Below are 20,425 nucleotides of genomic sequence, written 5' to 3' on the forward strand. Positions count from 1 at the left end.
TCCTATAGCAAAAGTCTCTCTAAATAAAGAGAGCGAGCGAGCAGACATGAGTTTGTCCACAGTGAACCTTATAACCAACTCATCCTTCCTTGTCTTGTAAGAGTTGACCTGCCTCCCTCTTTCATATCCTTTATCTAAAGATATAATTGAGGAGGTGCCCAGTAGGTGACATGGTGGTTAAGGTGTTGGACTCCCACATGGCTGACTACAGTTCAAGTTCTAGACCTGAGGTTTGATTCTCACGCCTCCCTGCCCCCGTCTCTCTCGTCAAATTACAATAAATAAATTACTTAATTTAATTAAACAAATAGTTCTTTTTTAAAAAAGATATAATTGGAGAGAGAGTAGCAGGCTACCTCTTCCCTAAGATGTAAAAAAGCAAGTGCGAGCAACATTCCTGTCACATAAGTGAAATACAAAAGAGAACATTGCATGCATCCCTGTCCTTCCTACTAGTCACTTACATGGATTCTTTTCTAGCAAGGAGTAAACAGTCTAAGCCTGGTTTTTGTAAGATATTTTCCTAAGCTCATGAATTCACAGAGGAAGGAAGTTCTAGCTTATGATAATATTCAAGAAGCCTTCTTTGCCTGCCTTGCAGGGTGGGTTACAAACTGTCCTCAGGTTCAAAGTGGTAGGGAGGTAGATATCCTAAATGCTTTTACGGCATCCAGTGTGACGTAACTGATGGTCACCAAATGGTTTTGGAAAAGCGCATGCTTTTAATTGTCTGAAAACAAATGATTTTAGTGTTTTGAACAGTTTTTACTATTTTAAGGGAGAATCTGACTAACATGTAAGCAAGTATGACCGTAGTCCTATAAAGATTAAAATGTATGAACAAAATTGTTTACTTAAAAAATAAAATTTTAGTGAGCCATAATACATTATATATTTCTTTGTACTGGCCTGTCAGTATTAAACAAATAGAAATGATATTCGTACCTAAGGAAATGAAGTTGAACAGATACAGGTTCATCTCACACTGGAAATTTATGCTGTACTTGCCAAACATTTTTTTTGGGGGGGGCGGATTTTTGCTATAAGACACACATTCTCACGAGAGGGACAGAAAGTGAGAAATCACACACCCATACCGTAATCCCTTCTCCATTCTTCTCTTGGGATTCTGGGCATGGACGTACGTGCTTGTCATGTATTTTAAACCACCGGTCTGGGACTCAAACCACAGTCAACTATGTTGGAGTCCAGCGACATAACCATTACGCTATCTGGTGCTCCACTTTCCCAAACTTTTTAAACAAATATTTACAGATATTATTGATTAGCATTGGTATAATTCTTTTAGCATGCATAATTGAAAGCTTCCTGCATTTAGAAATGAAGACCTGGTTAAAAAAAATAATAACTTAATTGTAATTTATGTGAATTTTGGAGAGACCCAAAATGAGAGTCTTTGGGTGCTAATTTGGCCCTCGAGTCATCGATACTATTTAAAAAATACAGGAAACTAGCCTCTCTGATTCTGTCAGTTCTTCGATTAGGAGCAACAGCTTCTCGTGGATAGAGAAATACAAGGTTCGTGTCTTTCTGTTTTTCTCCATCCCTACTTACCTTAGGACTTGAAGCTGCCCTTGGCTGAGAGGAGATCGCAGCTAGATGCTCTTGCTTACGACACTCAGGTCTTCCTCTCTGAGCATGCCCAGCACTTGTCCCCGCAGCAGAACCGACAGATGCTAAGCCTTCTAAACGAGCTGCAGAGGTCCTTCCAGGGCCTTGCAGAGCGGACCGCAGCTCAGACCGATGCCTTGCAGGGCCGTCTTCAACAAATGGAGCAGGAGGTCCAGGTCAAGGTCAGACTGAACCAGCAGCTGGGCTCGGCTTGTCTTAGGGGGCGTCCTCTGTCTCTGACTTTCTGGCCAGACTCCGTGTATCATGATTCCACGAGCCTGAGTTTGCCAGTTTTGAAATTTCCTGTCATTCAGGCCAGTACAGTTCTGGTCCGGGAGGCAGCTGTGATGGCTGTTTTTCTTGCCATGTTTTTGATGTGTGTGTGTGAAAAAAGGGTATGTGTTTCCATGTGTGTGCATGTGCAGGCGTTTTCTCTCACTGAGACCTCACGCTCACCGTGTCTCATCATCTCTGACTTTCAAATGAAAATCGCACACCTGGTCCTGCCTTTCTTTTCTCCCCCAGCCTTCTTCTGAGGGCTGGTAAGAACAGGGAGACTTTCTAAGTTCTTATGAAGAATGGTTCTAAGACCAATTTTCATCCTGGGACTTTTCAAATACTAAGATTCCTTGACAGTCTTCAAATAGCTGACAAGCGAGTTTTTATCAGAATTGTACTCACTTTTTAGTACCTTTGAAATGATTGTATTCTAACGCTTTTCTTCACACTGTAGTTCCCAGTGTCTAGTCACCCATGGAAAAAATCTGTAGAGGCAAGGGTGAAGCCTTGAAAGAAAACTAATAACCATTCTACCATCTATCATTACAACCCTTGTCTTTTTCTCCCAAAGAATTTATTTATTTATTTTTTATTTATTTATTTTTTTTGGAGAGATTTTCACTGTAGGGCGCGTGCGCTCGCCAGACAGACAGAGAGAGACATAGAGACAGAAAGCGAGAAATCACCCCCCAGGGGGGATGGTCACGCCGCAATCCCTTCTCCCCCATTCTCCTCTCGGGATCTTGGGCACGCACGCACACACGCCCAGCGTGAGTTTTAAGCCACCGGGTCCGGGACACGAACCGCGGTCGACTACGTGGGAGTCCAGCGACATAGCCATGACGCTAACTGCTGGTTCCCCCCAAAGAATTTATTTAATTTTATTAATTATTATTATTTTTAACTTGCTGTAGGGCATGCACACTCACCAGAGAGGGACAGACTAAGAGAGAGAGAGAGAGAGAGAGAGAAAGTGAGGAAGCCAGCCTCCGGGTCCAGGACTCCAACTGCAAACAGCCACGTAGGAGTCCAGCGCCTTAGCCACCACGGCACCTGCTGGCTCCCACAGCCCTTTTCTTACAAAGCTCAGCGTATGAGCCAGCTGGTAGCACAGTGGTTAAGGCAGCCAGCTCTCACCTGGCTGGCCGGGCATGTGTACATGCCTGTCCAAAGTTCTAAAAGGAGGAAGAAATGGAGGAGAAGGGATTGCAGCGTAACCATCCCACGGAGAATGCTTTCTCCCTTTCTCTTCCTTTCTCTCTCCCTCTGTTCTCTCTGTGGAGCACACGTGCCTCTAGCAAATAAAAAAAAAAAAAACTCAATATAATTGCATTAATAGCCACAACATAACCTCGGAATACCTAGACTTATCTATGCCATTTCTTCTGTTCAGATGATAATTTGGCACATAGCAAAATGATATTAAAATTGTCTTTATTATCATTAGCAGATCTGTCTCAGAGGTTCCTCCATTAAATGTTGTGCAAAGCATAATTGAACTTTCCAATTAGACATAGAGAATACTAGGTTAGTCAGTGCCGTATTTCTTCCACTGCTACTTAGTTGTATTGAAATTCAAAGACAGTACTCACAAAACACGTTAGGTTACTTCCAAATCTGAACACTTACCATGTCCTCACCTAGGGATCTTTATGCCCCAGTATAACCTGTGGGTAATGAAGCAGCACTGGGCTGGGCCACTTTAAGAGCCGGCCCAGATTTGGTCGGGGATAGAACTGCATGTGAACGTTCTCTGTGAGCACGTAATTAATTCCACAGTATTTATTAACCTTGTTATTGTCAGAAATGCTCTGCCTTCTCTCTATATTGCCCTGAATGTGTGTGTATGTCTGTGCGTTAACTTGTTTGCTTTGCTTTTTTCAGATTCAGTCTGCACTCATCCTAACCCATGAAGATGCTGTTTTACAACTGAAGAGCTCTTAGGGGTTCTCTTCCAGAGCCCTTCTATTTGTCCTAAAGAGGGGGAGAGGGCAAATTTGGGCACCTGTTTGTAAGTGCAGGTGATTAAAATACCATCAGAAGGTAGCAGCCGGTTTTAGAAGGCTGGTCAGGAGAACACATCATGCTCAATTGCTCAGGCAGGTGCTTCATTGTCATGCAAATGAGGTGAGATCTGGAAACCGGATCAGGCACAGAAACATATTCCCTTCTCCCCTTGGGCCTCGCTGTTCCCTTCGCTATCAGTGTGGGGACCTAAAGGACTGAGCCAGTTTCTATTCTTGGTCAGTTTCCTTCTCAAAATAGCCAAATTTAGGTCCTCGGGCCTGACATAGAATCATTCTGTTTGATAGGTCTCTGTATTTGTGACAGGTCTGATTTATACAGTCAGCTCAATTATTAAGAAGCTCAGTTAGCTTATGGAATACCCAGGTCCTCTATACTTCTTTCTCCTGCTTTTCTGTACTTGGACTGGATGCGCAGCAAATCCTCTGCCTCTGGTGGAGGGATTTATTACCATCGCCATTATCACGTATGGATTTTACACGCTGGAGCTCTCCGATCTCAGTTTCCAAAGATAACAGCAGTCTGGCAAAGGAGCTCCCAGCCAAAAGCTGAATGAGAGCATCTCTCCTGAAACGACTTCTGATTATCACCCAGATCATCAGACTGTCCAAGTGACGGGAGCTTTCCGAATATGATTCCTGTGCCTTTTCCTAGTCTAGTCTCCTACCAACTTTGCCATCTTTGAGATATAACCTCCTGTTTTACATTTCACAGAGTTCTTTTGCATTCATAAAATGAGAATTATTAAGTATCTCTTGACCTCTTTGCATTTTAATTAGACCCTGCAAAAACAACAAATTACCTGTCACCAGAAGCTGGAGGATCTTTGTAACTGGGTAGACGAGGCGGAAAGAACGCTGGGGGCCCACCAGGGCAGAGCTGCTCAGCAGGATCTCTCTGCTTTGCAGAAGAACCAAAGTGACTTGAAGGTCAGTTTGAGTGAATCCGTCTTTTCATTCCTTCAAGAAATATCATAAAGGCTTGCCGTGTGCCAGGCGTGGTGCTTAGTGCAGCCGTGAACAGACTCCATCCTTTCCTCATGAAGCTCGCAGTCCAGTGTGGGAGACAGACATTATTACATAGATTATCACACAAATGAGCACCAGTACATTAACTGTTATATCTCTGAGGGAAAAGTTATATGGCAACTTATACCGGAGAGACCCAGTCGAGCCTAGGATTTCAGAAGATTGCCTTGAAAGAAGTGTCACATTAACTGAGAAATGAAAGATATATAGGGATTAACTCATGAAGGAATGGGAGGAAAATATATCAAGCAGAGGCTTAAACATCGGTCTTGAAGTTGAAATGGGATCTTGCGTGTGCGTGTGTGCGCACACACACACACACACACACACACACACTAATTCATCTGTACTGCAGTAAAAACAAGAGGAAGGTTAGTGGAAGGTGAAGTTGCAGAGGTAGGCGGAACCCTTATGCTGAACTTTGTAAAGCCAGATTAAGGGTGAGGACCGATAACCGAAAAGCATAGAAGAGCAACAGGCCTCAGCTCTAAGGAAAGGGTGATCTCTCTGAGTATAACCCACTGTAAAACAAAGATTTCTGCTGTTCATCATGTTTACGGACAATGTTCTTTTTTATCTTTACTAGATATTAGCTTAGAAAATTATATATTTTTTCATTCCTTGCATTGGTTTAAGCCTAAAACTTAAGCAAATTAGAGTCAGGGGCTGTATGCAGATACGTCATCCTAGCCATTTCATTTTTGCCCTGTTGGGAGACTTAGTATTAAAGTTGAAGACTCGGCTATCTCTGTTTCTCTGTGTTAAGGATTTACAGGATGACATTCAGAATCATGCCACCTCATTTGCTACTGTGGTCAAAGACATTGAGGGGTTCCTGGAAGAGAACCAGACCAAACTGAGCCCCCATGAGTTGTCAGCTCTTCGGGAAAAGCTCCATAAGGCTAAGGAGCAGTATGAGGCTCTCCAGGAACGCACACGGGCAGCCCAGAAGGAGCTGGAGGAAGCAGTGGCCTTAGCCTTGCAGCAGGAGACTGAAAAGGTAACCAGTCTGCTTTGATACTTATTACCTACACAAACAGCAGCTAATAGGAGGGAACTGCTTTACAGAGAACATGGAATCAAAAAGAAAAAGGTTGCTTCAGATATTGGTCTGTGAGTCGATCTTTTTTTTTTTTTAAAGAGATTTTTGCTATAGAGCACATTTGCTCGCTAGAGAAACATTGAGATAAAGTGAGAAATCACCCCCCCGGGGTGATGGCCACGCCACAATCCCTTCTCCTCTTGGGATCTTGGACATGCACACACTCGTGCCCGGTGTGAGTTTTAAGCTGCTGGGTCTGGGATTCAAACCATGGTCAGCTACGTGGGAGTCCAGCAAAATAACCATTACTCTATGTGCTGGTCCCAAGTCGATCTTTATTTTTACAAGAGACATCCAGAATGGTTTTAAGTAAGCAATAGTTGGTAGGAAGTGTATATTACAAAAACGGGCAAACAAAACTTGCCATCTGTACACTCAGTACTCTGGCTAATCAAAAAGTGTCAGAAAAAGGACCAGCAGATGGCATAATGGTTGCGTCGTTGGACTCTCACATGACCGATCGCAGTTCAAGTCCTGGGCCCAGAGGCTTGAAATTCACACGGGGTACATATGCGTAGATGCCCAAAATCCCGAGAGGAGAATGGAGGAGAAGGGATTGCAATGTGGCCATTCCCCCCTGGGACTTGGTTTCTTGCTTTCTGTCTCTCTCTGTCTCTCTCTCTAGCACATAAGCCTTATAGCAAGAATCTCTTCATAAAAAAGAAAAGTGTCAGAAAGAACTTAGTGATGGTCCAGCTCTATGGAGTAGTGGTAAAGTGCTTCTCAAGGAAGCTAAGTCCCACATGGCAACCACAATTCCAGTCCCCAGTCCGATCAACTTGAAACGTGCTGGGCACACAGGCGAGTGCCTGACACTGACAGGCTGGGGACTGGAGGAAGAGGATCATGGCGTGGCTGGACCCTGTGGAGGGTGCGCTTCCCTCTGTGTTTCTCCCTGTTTCCCGCTCCTGTGTGTACATGCGCATGCTCTATATAAATAAGAGAACGAAAAAGGACTTAGCAAGGATGTTATTCTGGGGAGGAAAAGGCAAATGTAGATGGATTTGGAAATGCATGACTGTGTAACTTGGCATAACCCATTTAATTAACTGAAATGCTTCAAGAGCCAGTAAATAGAATGCGAGAGGCAAGTTTAAAAACTAAATGTTCTAGGGATCAGTGGGTGGGTGGTGTGGTGGTTTAGGCGCTGGACACTCTCCACATGGCCAACTACAATTCAAGTCCCGGACCTGGTGGCTTGCTTTCTCACCTTCTCTCTCTCTTTCTCGCTCTCTCTCTTGCTCTCTCTCTGTGTCTCTCTCTGGTCAAATTAAAAATAAATGAATGAATAAATCTTTTTAAAAAAAAAGAACTAAATGTTCTAGAAGACGGAGTAAAGGATGAGAAAAGCCTGTCTTTCCCTTGGGGGGACAGGAGCCAGATAGTTGAATGTGACTGTGCTGCTTCTTATTCCACCAAGCCAGTGCATCAGCTCCGTGCAGCCAGAAAACAATGCACAAAGCCTTGCTACAGTGGCAGGGGTAAATGGTCTCTGAATAAAGTCCTTTTAAATCCTGGGATTTGCTCTTTTTCTCTCTCTCTTTTTTATTTTTTTTAAGCAGTGAGGTATAGATGAAATCTGAAGATTGTCTTAAATAATTATTTTCAACAGACACTGTTCTTTTTTGTATGTTTAAGCCTAGTCATAGAGCTTCTCTTTCTTGAACGTAACACACCCCTTCCTTTACCCAGTGTGTGGTTGCAGTCGAATATGTAAGGCCTTCTCACTAGAAAGCCCCTGTGCCTTTCAGAGTAAAGCGGCGAAGGAGCTGGCAGAGAACAGGAGCAAGATTGATGCCCTCTTGGATTGGGTGGCTTCAGTGGGATCGTCTGGTGCACAGCTACAGACCAGCCTTCCAGGAAAGGAGCTGCCCTCAGGGGCCAGCGTGGAGAAAGGAGCCTTCGATACCACTGACGGTCGGACGGGCGTGAACCAAGCCGCCGAGCAACTGGACCTGCAGTGTGAGAAGACGAGGGTGAGGAAGTTAGCATGTCCCCACTGTACTGAAGCATGCCTTTGCCCTGGGCATGTCGCCACAGCTGCCCTGCCCGAGTCCAGGGAGCGTGCCTCAGTTTGTGCCTTCGATGTCTCGGCAGGGTCAACACTGTTGGCCCCTCCTCTCGAAATGTTTTCTCCCTTGTTTCCATAGCACTGCTCTGCTTTGCTCATCCTCCGCCTTCCCCCACCAGCTTTTGTGACATTGCTGTGCTTCCAGTCCTATCTGAGGTCATCTTGTCACCTTGCAGGGTGCACTTTCCTCGGGTAGTCTCATCCACTCACAGCACTTCGATCACAGGTTGAGCATCCCTAACCTGAAGATTAAAAATTCGAAATGCTCTGAAATCCTGGCCAGGTAGCAGCTCCATCCCAGGAAGGAGCCCGCCCTCCTCACAGGTGGTTGGTTAGAACCTGGGCGTATTCAGACCGAGCCTAGTGCTCTGCCTCCCGTCTCTCCGAGTAGGGTGTATCTGCCGTCCCAGCTTTCCTGAGGAGATGGGGAAGCTCAGGCTGTCAGGTGGCTATTGATACAGGATGAAACTGCACAATTTTCTGAAAAAGAGAAGGCTGTCGTCCTTCTCTAGGTAGTCATAAAAGCAGTGCAGGCAGTCAGAAACGCTGACCAAACTCCATTCCTCAGTTCTACTAGACTGAGAAGACCATTTCAAAATAGAGCATGAACTCACAACTGTCCTTAAAGAATTCTTATTCCATTGTAATAGAATGTAGGTCCCCCCATAAACACGTCAAAGGCACATGCAGATAAAAAAAGTACAAGTTACTCGTACTACGGAGCAGGAGAGCTTACCCTCTACTCAGTGAATTCACCTTCAAGTCAGTCCTCACGGACGCTGCGTGGGCTTCCACAGCTACGTACCTGCGGTTTGTCATACGTACGCGGGTCCAGCTGCCCACGTTGAGAGTTGATGGTTGGCCTTGTGCAGTCTCTTACACTCGGGATGTTTTCGTGAAAGTTGTCAGTGTCTCGCGATAGCTCTGTCCCGTAGCTGTCCGCATGACCTGAGTCAGATCGCATCTTTCTAGTACCCACGTTTCTCCCCTTCAGTGTGGGTGTTAGATCGTGTCCCGAATTGCAAAGCGCCCAGATGAGGTGAGCTCAGATGTAAAGTCCCACCAGCTGAGAACTGTGGTGCTCGTAGTGCTAGCTCAGCCGAGTTTAGCATGTGGCACACTGCTCGGGGTGGGAGATCCTGGTGATTTCGGAGCAGCCGGCAAAGCAGCCTATCGAGGTCAGGTTGGGGACCTCCATTTACCTGTAGCTGCACACATAAGCAAATGCCGGTGGATTCCCTACTCACTCTACTTTGTTTGGGGGTTATTTACCAGGCCCATCACCAAGAACTGCTGTCCCAGCAGCAAAATTTCATCCTGGCCACCCAGTCAGCTCAGACCTTCCTGGACCAGCATGGCCATAATCTTACTCCGGAGGAACACCAGAAGCTGCAAGAGAAGCTGGGAGAGCTTAAGGAGCAATACGCCGGCTCGCTGGCCCAGTCAGAGGCAGAACTGAAGCGCGTGCAGACGCTCCGGGATGAGCTGCAGAAATTTCTGCAGGATCATGGAGAGTTTGAAAGCTGGCTGGAACGGTCTGAGAAAGAGCTCGAGAGCATGCACAAGGGAGACAGCAGCCCCGAAGCCCTTCCTTCCCTTATGAAGCGGCAGGGAAGCTTCTCGGAGGATGTCATTTCCCACAAAGGAGATTTGAGATTTGTCACTATCTCGGGACAGAAAGTGCTGGACACGGAAAACAGCCTAGAGGAAGGCAAAGAACCATCAGCCACTGGGAACTTAGTGAAGGACAAGCTGAAGGATGCGACCGAGAGATACACGGCTCTCCATTCAAAGGTGAGGGGAGGGTCTTGGTGGCCTCTGGTGAAGCAGTCATGGCAGCTTTCACACGACTGTGGTTGGTTTGGGGCTCAGAATAAAAACCTCAGAGGCGAGTTTGTGGTAGGTAGTCAAGGCAGCTGGATCCTACATGCCACCACGCAGTTCCGGTCTCAGACCTGGTTTGGAAAACATGCCAGGTGCATGCGCGTGTGTGCCCGCCCAAAAATCCAAAAGGAGGGAGAAGTAGAAAAAGTGACTGAGCACGACCGCGCCCCCCGGAGGGCGCTTTCTCACTTTCCCCCTCGCTCTGTCTTTCTGGCACGTGCACATGCCCTCTGGCAAAAAGAAAATTAAAAAATATTTTTTAAATAAAAAAGAAATAAATACCTCAGGAGATAGGGCAGGCTGACTTATATCTTGACTACAGGCAGAAAGTCTTTGTGAATTATGCAAAATATGCAAAACGTACAGGGCCACAGGCAAATGCCTGATCCTGGGAGCGTGGGGTAAACGCCTCACGGTGATGGCGAAGGCAGAGGCTCGCACCTTCTCGTACCTATGTTTTTAGATGCCACAGCATATGTGTGTGTTCCAGAGAGTAGGGAATGGGAAAGCACATGCCAGTGGGGCCTCGTACGCCAGTCTGTGTCCTCTGTCTGTTCATTCCATGTGTCCCTCCCTATCTGAGGAACTCCCCTTTTCTCCTAAAGTATAGAACCCAGCCAAGTTTTTCTTACCTTAGGCTTTTCCTTTTAAGTCTCTGTGTTTTCCGCCAACATCTCTAACTCCCTACAAAGAGACACTTCTGTGCCCTTAGTCCGTACCTTTGCCTGCAATGTGATATTTCTTTGGTGGCTTCTTGTGCAGCTCACTCCCTCTTCCTGGGTACATGGAAGGTTAGGTGTATAGTTTGGAGCCAACAGGAAGGACCCTGCTTGTGGATGATTGTACTTTGTCAGCCCCTGGGTTCCTGGCATTACCCTTACCTGAAGTTACAGAGCTTTCTGTAACAAAGCCAGGCATCTTTCTTTGGGCTATGCCCAGGAAACTGCTGCCTCTGCTCAGCCTTTGCTCAGGTCTGCTTTCCATCCTCTCTCCGGCACAGTGTACACGGTTGGGCGCGCACCTGAACACGCTGCTAAGCCAGTATCAGCAGTTCCGAAGCAGCGCCGACGGCCTGCAGGCCTGGCTGCAGACCTGTGGAGCTAACGTGGAGAGACTCCTCTCTGACACTGTGGCCTCTGACCCTGGGGTTCTCCAGCAGCAGCTAGCAACCACCAAGGTAAGCCAGGACGTGGGCTGTGTTGAGTGTCAGGGCCTTGTACTGGATGGCTAAGAGCACCCGTAGAAAACGTAATGCTTGCAGAGATTAAAGCCGGTGGCTGAAATACTCGGATCAGATCTGATTCTAACATCTGTGGCTACGGGTAAACCGAGAATTACTCTTTAAAGCTCCCTAGGAGCTCTAGGTTCCTGGAATCAGGTTTGATTATTACTTAGATGTTTCTCTCTTTTCCTTTTTTATGGACAAACAGCAATTGCAGGAAGAATTGGCTGAGCACCAAGTACCTGTAGAAAAGCTCCAAAAAATTGCTCGTGACCTCATGGAGATCGAAGGGGAGCCAGCCCTGGACCACAAGCACGTGCAGGAAACGACAGGTAGGAGGCAGCAGCACTGCTGCTTAATTCCTAGGACACGCCCCGTCTGCACACGTTCCCCTTGAAGTGCTCCACCTGAGGCTGAGGAGGGAAACGTGAACAGACGTCGACGGTGACCAAATAGCCCGCCCCCAGGAGAAATGTATTCTTACACCGTTGAAGGACTTTGGCAGTCTGGTCTCAACTCCTTTTCCCTCGGCATTTGCTGCTGGCCACACCTTGCCTCTTTCCTTTCCCCTTGAAGGCTTTCCTTTTGCTTACCGGCTAACGTGTACGAGTGCTCACTGTGGACGCTGAAATCCTGCTCGGGCCCAGCCATGGTGACCCAGGCAGTCGGGCACAGCTACACCATCCTGGAGCCACGTGGGAATGCCCATGGCTCGAATCTCAGGTCACTGAGCGCTGGTGTGCCCGCGATCCAGGCTGGCTGGATGGCTAGGAGAGGGCCAGGCGTAGCAAGGCCCCATCAGGAGTTCCTGCTTCTCTTTGTCTTTCTCTTTCTTTCGAGAAAGTAGCAAACTTTAAACAGAACTCTTACTTGTACTTCAGGGTGTAGCTGAGAGTACGGTGTGGTGAGCGTGGTTAGTAACACCATGGTGTGTGCTTGAACACTGCCGAGAGTACGCTTTAAGTCTTCTCGCCACAAAGGTGTAAGTATGTGAGGTGACACGTGCTGTAACTACTTTGACTCAGCATTCCACAACGTGTCGTGTATCAAAGCATCAAGAGCAGCACACACATGACATCACCCCACCCCTCAAAACAAGTAACAGATGAGACGTAATTGGGCCCAGCCATGACAGCACATGCTGAACCTGTTGCTGGACCTGAGGTCACATTGGAGCCTGGGTTCAATTCTGGCCTCCCCGAAAGGTGGGCACCGTGGAGTGCGCCTATGGTGCCAGCCCCTCGGCACCGAGGCAGGAAGATGGCAAGCTAACGGCCTGGGCGGCAGAGCAGGAGCCTGTCCGAAAGAGCCAGTCGAGGTGGCATTGCTTGTGATCCCAGCTCTTCAGGAGGCTGGGGCAGGAGAATTACCATGCAAGACCTGTCTAAAGAAAAGCACATAAGGGCCAGCAGGTGGCATGGTGATTAGATCACTGGACACACCCACATGGCCAACCACAGTTCGAGTCCCGGACCTGGTGGCTTGCTTTCTCACTTTCCTTCTCTTTTTTTTTTTGGAGAGATTTTCACTGTAGGGCGCGTGCGCTTGCCAGACAGACAGAGAGAGACATAGAGACAGAAAGCGAGAAATCACCCCCCAGGGGGGATGGTCACGCTGCAGTCCCTTCTCCTCCATTCTCCTCTCGGGATCTTGGGCACGCACGCACACGCGCCCGGCGTGAGTTTTAAGCCACCGGGTCCGGGACACGAACCGCGGTCGACTACGTGGGAGTCCAGCGACATAGCCATGACGCTAACTGCTGGTTCCCCTCACTTCTCTTTGTGTGTCTGTCTTTCTCTGATCAAATTAAAATAAATGAATGAATAAATAAATAATTTTTTAAAAAATCACATACAGTGGGACCAGCAGGTGGCGTAATGGTTATGTCACTGGGCTCCCACATAGTTGACCATGGTTTGAGTCCCTGACATGGCAACTTAAACCTCATGCCAGGCGCATGTGCGTGCATGCCCAAGAGAAGAATGGAGGAGAAGGGATTGCAGAGTAGCCATCCCCTGGGTGATTTCTCACCTTCTATCTCTCTCTCTCTCCAGCTAGTGCCTGCACCCTATAGCAAAAATCTTTCAGAAAAACACATACACCAAAAGACATACCAAAAAAAAGAAAATTAAATAATTATTCTTCCTTCTGAACTTCTCTATTACAGTACTCCTAGTACCTATATTGCATCTATGATTTTATTTTTATGGCTAGTTCACATACACCAAAAGACATACCAAAAAAAAGAAAATTAAATAATTATTCTTCCTTCTGAACTTCTCTATTACAGTACTCCTAGTACCTATATTGCATCTATGATTTTATTTTTATGGCTAGTTGTGATGTGCCTTCCCTTTGCTTATGCTGTTTAAGAGTCCTATGTTCATAGAAGGCAGGGACTTTAAATTAATTACCTTGAGTCCTCTACACCTGCCACAGTTTCTGCCTCTTAGTATGTGCTCATTAGCTTACTGGATTTCGCTCAGATACTAACACTCCTTCTGTCTGTCTCGATATCTAGTGTTGCTATAATATGTACAAAGTAAAAAGATTCTCTTCTCTTTTAAAACACATTACGAAAGTCAACTCCAAGGGCCAGCAGGTGGCATGGTGGTTAAGGGCACCAGACTCTCACATGGCTGACTGCGGTTCGACTCCCGGAGCTGGAGGCTTGCTCTCTCTCTCTCTCTCTCTCTGTCCCTCCTGGTCAAATTAAAAATAAATAAATAAATAAATAAAGCTAAATAAAATAATTCTTTAAAAACAAAAAGCTGTCTCCACTTCTCATGGCCTTCATTTTCAGATTCCATAGTCAGTCACTTCCAGAGCCTCTCCTGTGGCTTGGCTGAGCGCTCCGCTCTGCTGCAGAAGGCGATTGCCCAGTCTCAGAGTGTCCAGGAGAGCCTGGAGAGCCTGCTGCAGTCCATCAGGGAAGTTGAACAAAACTTGGAAGGGGAGCAGGTGTCCTCCCTCTCATCGGGAGTCATCCAGGAAGCCCTGGCCACTAACATGGTAAGTTCTTTATCCCGAGAGTTAGCATAGAGGGCGTGCATACCATGTGTTGTAATCACCTAATTTTGAAAAGATAATGGGAGAAAGATTCACTTTTATGGATCTTCTAATACAGTTTATTTATGATGACTAATCCATATAAAGATATTTCTAGCCATTTTCTAAACCCCCCTGGGCTTGAGGAAAATGGTAATAGCAAAATTTGGTGAAACGGGTCAGCTAAGATGTGTGCTGTTCTGAAGGTTCCGGTGCATCCTCAAGGTTATCGGTAGTATGTAGTTACTGGTTTGTGGCTCAGATATCCTGGAATAAGTGAGCCAGGAGCTGACGGACATGTTCTCGATGACAGAAATTGAAGCAGGACATCGCTCGGCAGAAGAGCAGCTTGGAGGCCACCCGTGAGATGGTGATGCGATTCATGGAGACGGCAGACAGCACCACAGCAGCGGTGCTGCAGGGCAAGCTGGCAGAGGTGACCCAGCGCTTCGAGCAGCTCTGTCTGCGGCAGCAGGAGAGGGAAAGCTCTCTGAAGAAGCTTCTGCCCCAGGCAGAGATGTTCGAACACCTCTCCGAAAAGCTGCAGCAGTTTGTGGAAAACAGAAGTCGGATGCTGGCCTCTGGCAATCAGCCAGATCGAGATGTTGCACATTTCTTCCAACAGATCCAGGTGAGTTCATGTGTGCCGTGTTGGCAGAAAGGGGAGAGCGGGGCAGGGCGAGGACGTACATTAACTGAGTGCGTGTTATGTCGGTGATCTGGAAACACTGCCTCGTCATCTTACAGAACTGTCATTACCATCCTACAAACTGGGTTCTGTTTGTCTTTTTTTTTTTTTTAAATCCTCTTGGGATTTGGGGCATCCATACCTGTGTGCCCAGAGTGAGCCTCCGGGTCTGGGACTCAGTGGTGTGTGGCCTAGGGCCAACCAGTGGTGTGGTGGTTAAAGCAGCCAGATCCCGGATGGCTCACCACACAGTTTAGTCCCAGATCTAGCAGCTTGAAAAGCACATTGACTGGGACCAGCAGATGGCATAATGGTTATGTTGCTGGACTCCCATGTAGTCCACTGCAGTTCGAGTCCTGGACCCGTTGGCTTCAACTTCATGCCGGGCATGTGTGTGTGCGTGCCCAAGATCCCAAGAGGAGAATAGAGGAGAAGGGATTGCTGCATGGCCATTCCCCCCAGGGGGGTGATTTCTCACTTTCTGTCTCTTTGTCTCTCTCTCTCTGCATCTCCAGTGAACATGCACACCTATAGCAAAAATCTCTCAAAAAAGAAAGAAAGAAAGAAAAGAAAAGTACATTGGGCATGCATACACTGGGCATGCGTGCACAAAATCCCAAAAGGAGGGGTAGATGGGGAGGAAATACAGCATCACCGTTGAGGGGTGATTTTGCCTTTCCTTCTCTCTCTACCTGGCCAGCACGTCTTCCCTCTAGCACAGCAAACACAGCTTGCCTTTATTTTTCACGCGTACCACACATTCCTCCCTGATCAGCTGGGGTACTCAGCTTATCATTGTCGCTCTGGGATGCAGGTTGATCGATGTAGCTTTCTTGGTTCCTGCTACAACGGGAAGAGGGCAGAACCAGTGGATGGAGTAATGGTTACATTGCTGGATTCCCACGCAGTTGACCACAGTCTGAGTCCCAGACCCAGAGGCTCACTCTGGGCACACCTGTGTGGATGCCCCAGATCCCAAGAGGACAATGGAGGAGAAGGAGCTGTGGTTTGACCCTCCCCCTTGGGGGGTGATTTCTTGTCTCTGTCTCTCTGGCAAGCACATGCACCCTATGGCAAAAATCTCTCTTAAAAAAAAAAAAAAAAACAGAAAAACAAAAGAAAGGAGAGGATATCGTATCCATTTACATTTCATCACTCAAAGCAGCTTCACGTGACCATACTTAACTTTCAAGGGAGTGCGAAATGTAATCCTACCATTTACATAGAAGGTACAGAACGAGAGATATTTGGTGAAAAATATTAACATCTACCACCTGTATATAAGCAGGAGTAGAACTGCTGGGTCATGATATTATGTATCCCTAATTTGACTAAGTACTGGCTAATTTGAGCTCCAGAATGGATCCCCCATAGCCAACTGTGCAGTTTGATTCCCAGACTTAGTGGCTTCAGAAACACACCAGATGTGTGTGCATGTGTGCCCAGAACTCTGAGAGGAGAATGAGAGAGGGATGGCAGTGGCAATGCCCCTGGTGGGTGATTTCTCACTTTCTCTTTCTCTGTGTCTGTCTCTGACAAGCACAAGTACCCTATAAGAAAACTTAAAAAATAAATAAATAAATAAATAAATAAATAAAATTGGGATCTTCTCATTGTTTTGTTCACTCTCCTAAGTTTTTGCTTTTTATATATATATATATATATATATATTTTAATTTGCTATAGGGCACCAGAGAGAGAGTGAGAAAGCAAGTTGCTAGGTCCAGGATTCAAACTGTGGTTGACCATGTGGAAGTCCAGCGCCTTATCCACCATGCTACCTGCTGGTCCATTTTCTTTATATTTTAATCTTTTAATAATTTAAGTTTCTACTGAGGTAGGAATCAAGTGTATCTTTTCCCAAAAGTCTATTTAGTTATTCCCAATACTGTTTATTTGAAAAATCTATCTTTTCTCCAGATTTGAGAAATCTTTATCATATACAAAATTTCTGTATCTATTTTAATCTACTTCTGGATTTTCTATTCTGTTTCTTTAATCTGTCTATTCATGTCCATAACATACTTTTTTTTTGTTAATGTGAATGAGCCCAGGAGAGAGAGAGGTAGAGGTCTTTTTGACAGGGTCTCACCATGTCCCGATCCTCCTGCTCCAGTCTCCCATTTAGTTGGCACCACCTGTATGCCCTCTTTTTCTACAGATTAAGGAGCCCCTTCCCCAGATTTTTTAGGTATCATTCATGTTTCAGAGTCTACTTATGTATAAGGATCAGAGGATTTAATACATTTCCTATTTGCTTGACAGGAGCTCAGCTTGGAAATGGAAGAGCAACAGGAGAACATAGATGCTCTTGAGCACTTGGTCACTGAGCTGGGCTCTTGTGGCTTTTCCCTGGACCTGTCCCAGCACCAGGACAGGGTCCAGAACCTCAAAAAGGACTTCACAGAGCTACAGAACACAGTTAAAGAAAGGTGAGTTTTTACATGTGCTGGTCAGTGTTGGGAAACTATCTTTTTCTTGCTGTATAGTGAAATGACCACTTCTTTGCCAGAAAAGATAGTAACCAGAGCTCTACTTCTGTGCCGTAGGCAGTTGGGAAGTGCTGCTTTTAGGCAAAGCTACCCAACCTGCTTTGATGCTCGGTGCGGTTTCCACTACTGATAGAAAATGGCAGCTGACTTCATAGCCTGGCGGTTAGGGAGCTGGGGCCATCATAGCTGACTGCAGTTTGAATCCTAGCCAGTGGCTTGAAAAACACGCCAGGCACGTGTGTGAGCACGCCCCAACTCCAACAGCATGGGGAAATGGAGAAGGGCTTACAGCGTAACCGTGCCCAGCTGGGGGAGGTACTAGAGTGCTCTCCCCCTCCCCTTTTCCTTGCACCTCTTAGCAATTGAAAAAAGAAAGGAAGGAGGGAAGGAAGGAAGGAGGGAAGGAAGGGAGGAAGGGAAGGAAGGACGAGGAAGGAAGGAAGGAAGGAAGATGGGGCTGAGTTCCCTCTCGGACAACTAAAAGCTCAGGTTACCTGGAACAAATAGAACAACTGTGGAGCAACAAGTAGGATTATAGCAGAATTTGAAATAAAGAGGGAAATTGGACACCTCCCAGGCATAATTAAGGGCTCCGTTGGCACTCCTCCTGCTTGTTTTGACCACATTTAAATTGTGGAGGAGTGTCTGGATTCTCCTTTGAAGGCAAACAAGGAACATATAACAAAGGCTAGTTGTTTTTAGCTCACTGCTGAAAAATCATGAATCCCCATTAGAAAGCCTTACATGGGATTAAGAACGTGAACAAGACTTCTTAATCTTGGTTTGGCCATTAACGTGATTTAGCGGGTGACTTCCTCACTGGAGGAAGTCAGTGGCTCAAACCAGCACCGTTAATAGCACATTATTTAGTGGGTGGGGTCAAAGGCCACATAAGGAACCAGGATCTCTGAACTGATATCTGAATGGTAGATGTGGCCATTTCCCAAACTTACTCCTTGGTTTATTTCATTCTTTGGCATATTTAATTAACCTGGAACTAATCATCTACCAATCCTTCCTCTGACCTCAGTTTCAGCAACTTCCTTGCTAAAGGAATAAACATTTGAATTGGGTCTTAAAAGAGTCAAATACCTAAAATGTAGCGGACTTGGAATTCGTACCTAAGCAGCTGGCTCCCTGTGCTTTTCTTCACTTTCACTTCAGCCTAGAGGAAGATTGAAGACTTCTCTCCCTAGAAATGCCCAAACAAGGGCAACAGATTCCTGAGTTTGACGCTCCCCTATATTACATGTGGTTGTTCGGCCAGACTTGCTGTGGAAAAGATTCTGGAAAGCAAAGGCCTTGTTAGGACACTCTCATAGTGAACCTAGTTTTAGTTCAGGTTGAGTTTTACAAAACTTTGTCTGGCAAGTAACCAAACGTCTTCACTTACAGAGAAAAAGATGCATCGTCTTGCCAGGAGCAGTTGGATGAATTCCGGAAACTGGTTAGAACCTTTCAGAAATGGCTGAAAGAGACTGAAGCAAGTGTACCCGTTCCAGAGACGTTCATGAGTACTAAAGAGCTGGAGAAGCAGATTGGACACCTGAAGGTAGGTGAACGGAAGATCCTGGAAACTGGGTGAGGCAGCGGTTTGGAAGCTTGCGTGGACTGATCTCCAGCTGTACTAGGGAATTTGTGTGAGAAGTCCAAGTTCTCTGCATCAGAGTAGGAATTCTCTCTCCAAGTCATTCCCACCTACCCTTCCCCAATACAAAGCACTATGACATTGCCTACTTAAAACCCGAAACCAAACGAATCATTTGGGAATTATATCTATAAAATTCAAAACTTGGACCAGCAGGTCACATGATGGTTAAGGCACTGGATTCCCACATGGCCACCATGGTTCAAGTCCCAGACCTGGCAGCTTGTTTTCTCACTTTCCCTCTCTCTCTCTTTCTGGTGAGCACACATGTCCTGTAGCAAAAACTAAAAATAATCTTTTTTTTTTTTTTTTTCAATTAAATAATTTTTTAAAAAAAAAGAAAGAAAAAGAGTCAGCTGTTTCCTAGATGCCTTTCATAATGTGATAGGCTATTAAAAAGAAATTGTCAGGACCAGCAGATGGTGTAATGATTATATCTCTGGACTCCCATGTAGTTGACCATGGTTCGAGTCCTAGACCTAGCAGCTTAAAACTCACACCAGTGGGACCAGCAGTTAGCGTAACGGCCATGTCAGTGGACCTCCCATGTAGTCTACCGTGGTTCGATTCCTAGACCCAGGCCCAGCAGTTAGCGTACCGGCCATGTCAGTGGACCTCCCATGTAGTCTACCGTGGTTCGATTCCTAGACCCAGTGGCTTAAACTCACGCCGGGCGCATGTGCGTGCGTGCCCAAGATCCCGAGAGGAGAACAGAGGAGAAGATTGCGGCATGGCCATCCTCCCTGGGGGGTGATTTTTTTGCTTTCTGTCTCTCTCTCTTTCTGGCAAGTGCACGTGCCCTATAGCAAAAACCTCTTAAAACACACACACACACACACACACACACACACACCAGCTATGTGTGTGCGTGCCCAAAATCCCAAGAGGAGAATGGAGGAGAAGGGATTGCGGCACAGCCTTCCCCACTGGGAAGTGATTTCTCACTTTCTGTCTCTCTGGTGAGTGCATACACCGTATAGTAAAAATCTCTCTAAAAAAAATAAAAATTAAAAAAAAGACAGTTGTTAAAGTCCAATCCTTGATGAGCTTATACTTTCATTGCATAATTGAGAATTAGCCAAATATTTGTGAATAAGTGATCAAATATATAATCTGGAAGTTGAAGAGAAAAGAACTAAAACTATGGCAGCCAATAACAGAAAAGTTAGAATCAGATGGTTGGAAGGTACCTTCACAGATGGGACCAATCTCCCTCTCATCACCTGCAGAATCCCTCCCGCCCCATCTTGGTTTGGCAGTCACCCCACCTGTGCGTGCAACTCCGTTTCTGTTCTTGTTGAAAGGA

The 20,425-nt window shown here is 46.2% G+C and overlaps 1 protein-coding gene across 7 annotated transcripts in view; it reads left to right on the forward strand.

The window, feature by feature from the left end:
• MACF1 (microtubule actin crosslinking factor 1) overlaps positions 1 to 20,425 on the forward strand; it is a 278,797-nt gene that overhangs the window by 137,397 nt on the left and 120,975 nt on the right. For 4 of the 7 annotated variants that reach the window (XM_027775768.1, XM_027775769.1, XM_027775770.1 and 1 more), the window contains exons 40-50: positions 1,581 to 1,814; positions 4,716 to 4,865; positions 5,731 to 5,964; positions 7,818 to 8,042; positions 9,413 to 9,931; positions 11,022 to 11,198; positions 11,452 to 11,575; positions 14,047 to 14,255; positions 14,605 to 14,922; positions 17,245 to 17,411; positions 18,867 to 19,023. In XM_027775768.1, the coding sequence (XP_027631569.1) occupies positions 1,581 to 1,814; positions 4,716 to 4,865; positions 5,731 to 5,964; positions 7,818 to 8,042; positions 9,413 to 9,931; positions 11,022 to 11,198; positions 11,452 to 11,575; positions 14,047 to 14,255; positions 14,605 to 14,922; positions 17,245 to 17,411; positions 18,867 to 19,023 (2,514 nt within the window). The remainder of the gene's footprint in view (positions 1 to 1,580; positions 1,815 to 4,715; positions 4,866 to 5,730; positions 5,965 to 7,817; positions 8,043 to 9,412; positions 9,932 to 11,021; positions 11,199 to 11,451; positions 11,576 to 14,046; positions 14,256 to 14,604; positions 14,923 to 17,244; positions 17,412 to 18,866; positions 19,024 to 20,425) is intronic. The other 3 variants (XM_027775772.1, XM_027775773.1, XM_027775774.1) reach the window with 1 other exon arrangement.

Source organism: Tupaia chinensis, unplaced genomic scaffold (genome assembly GCF_000334495.1).
Source record: "Tupaia chinensis unplaced genomic scaffold, TupChi_1.0 Scaffold000604_1, whole genome shotgun sequence".
In the NCBI taxonomy this organism is placed as follows: Eukaryota; Metazoa; Chordata; class Mammalia; order Scandentia; family Tupaiidae; genus Tupaia; species Tupaia belangeri.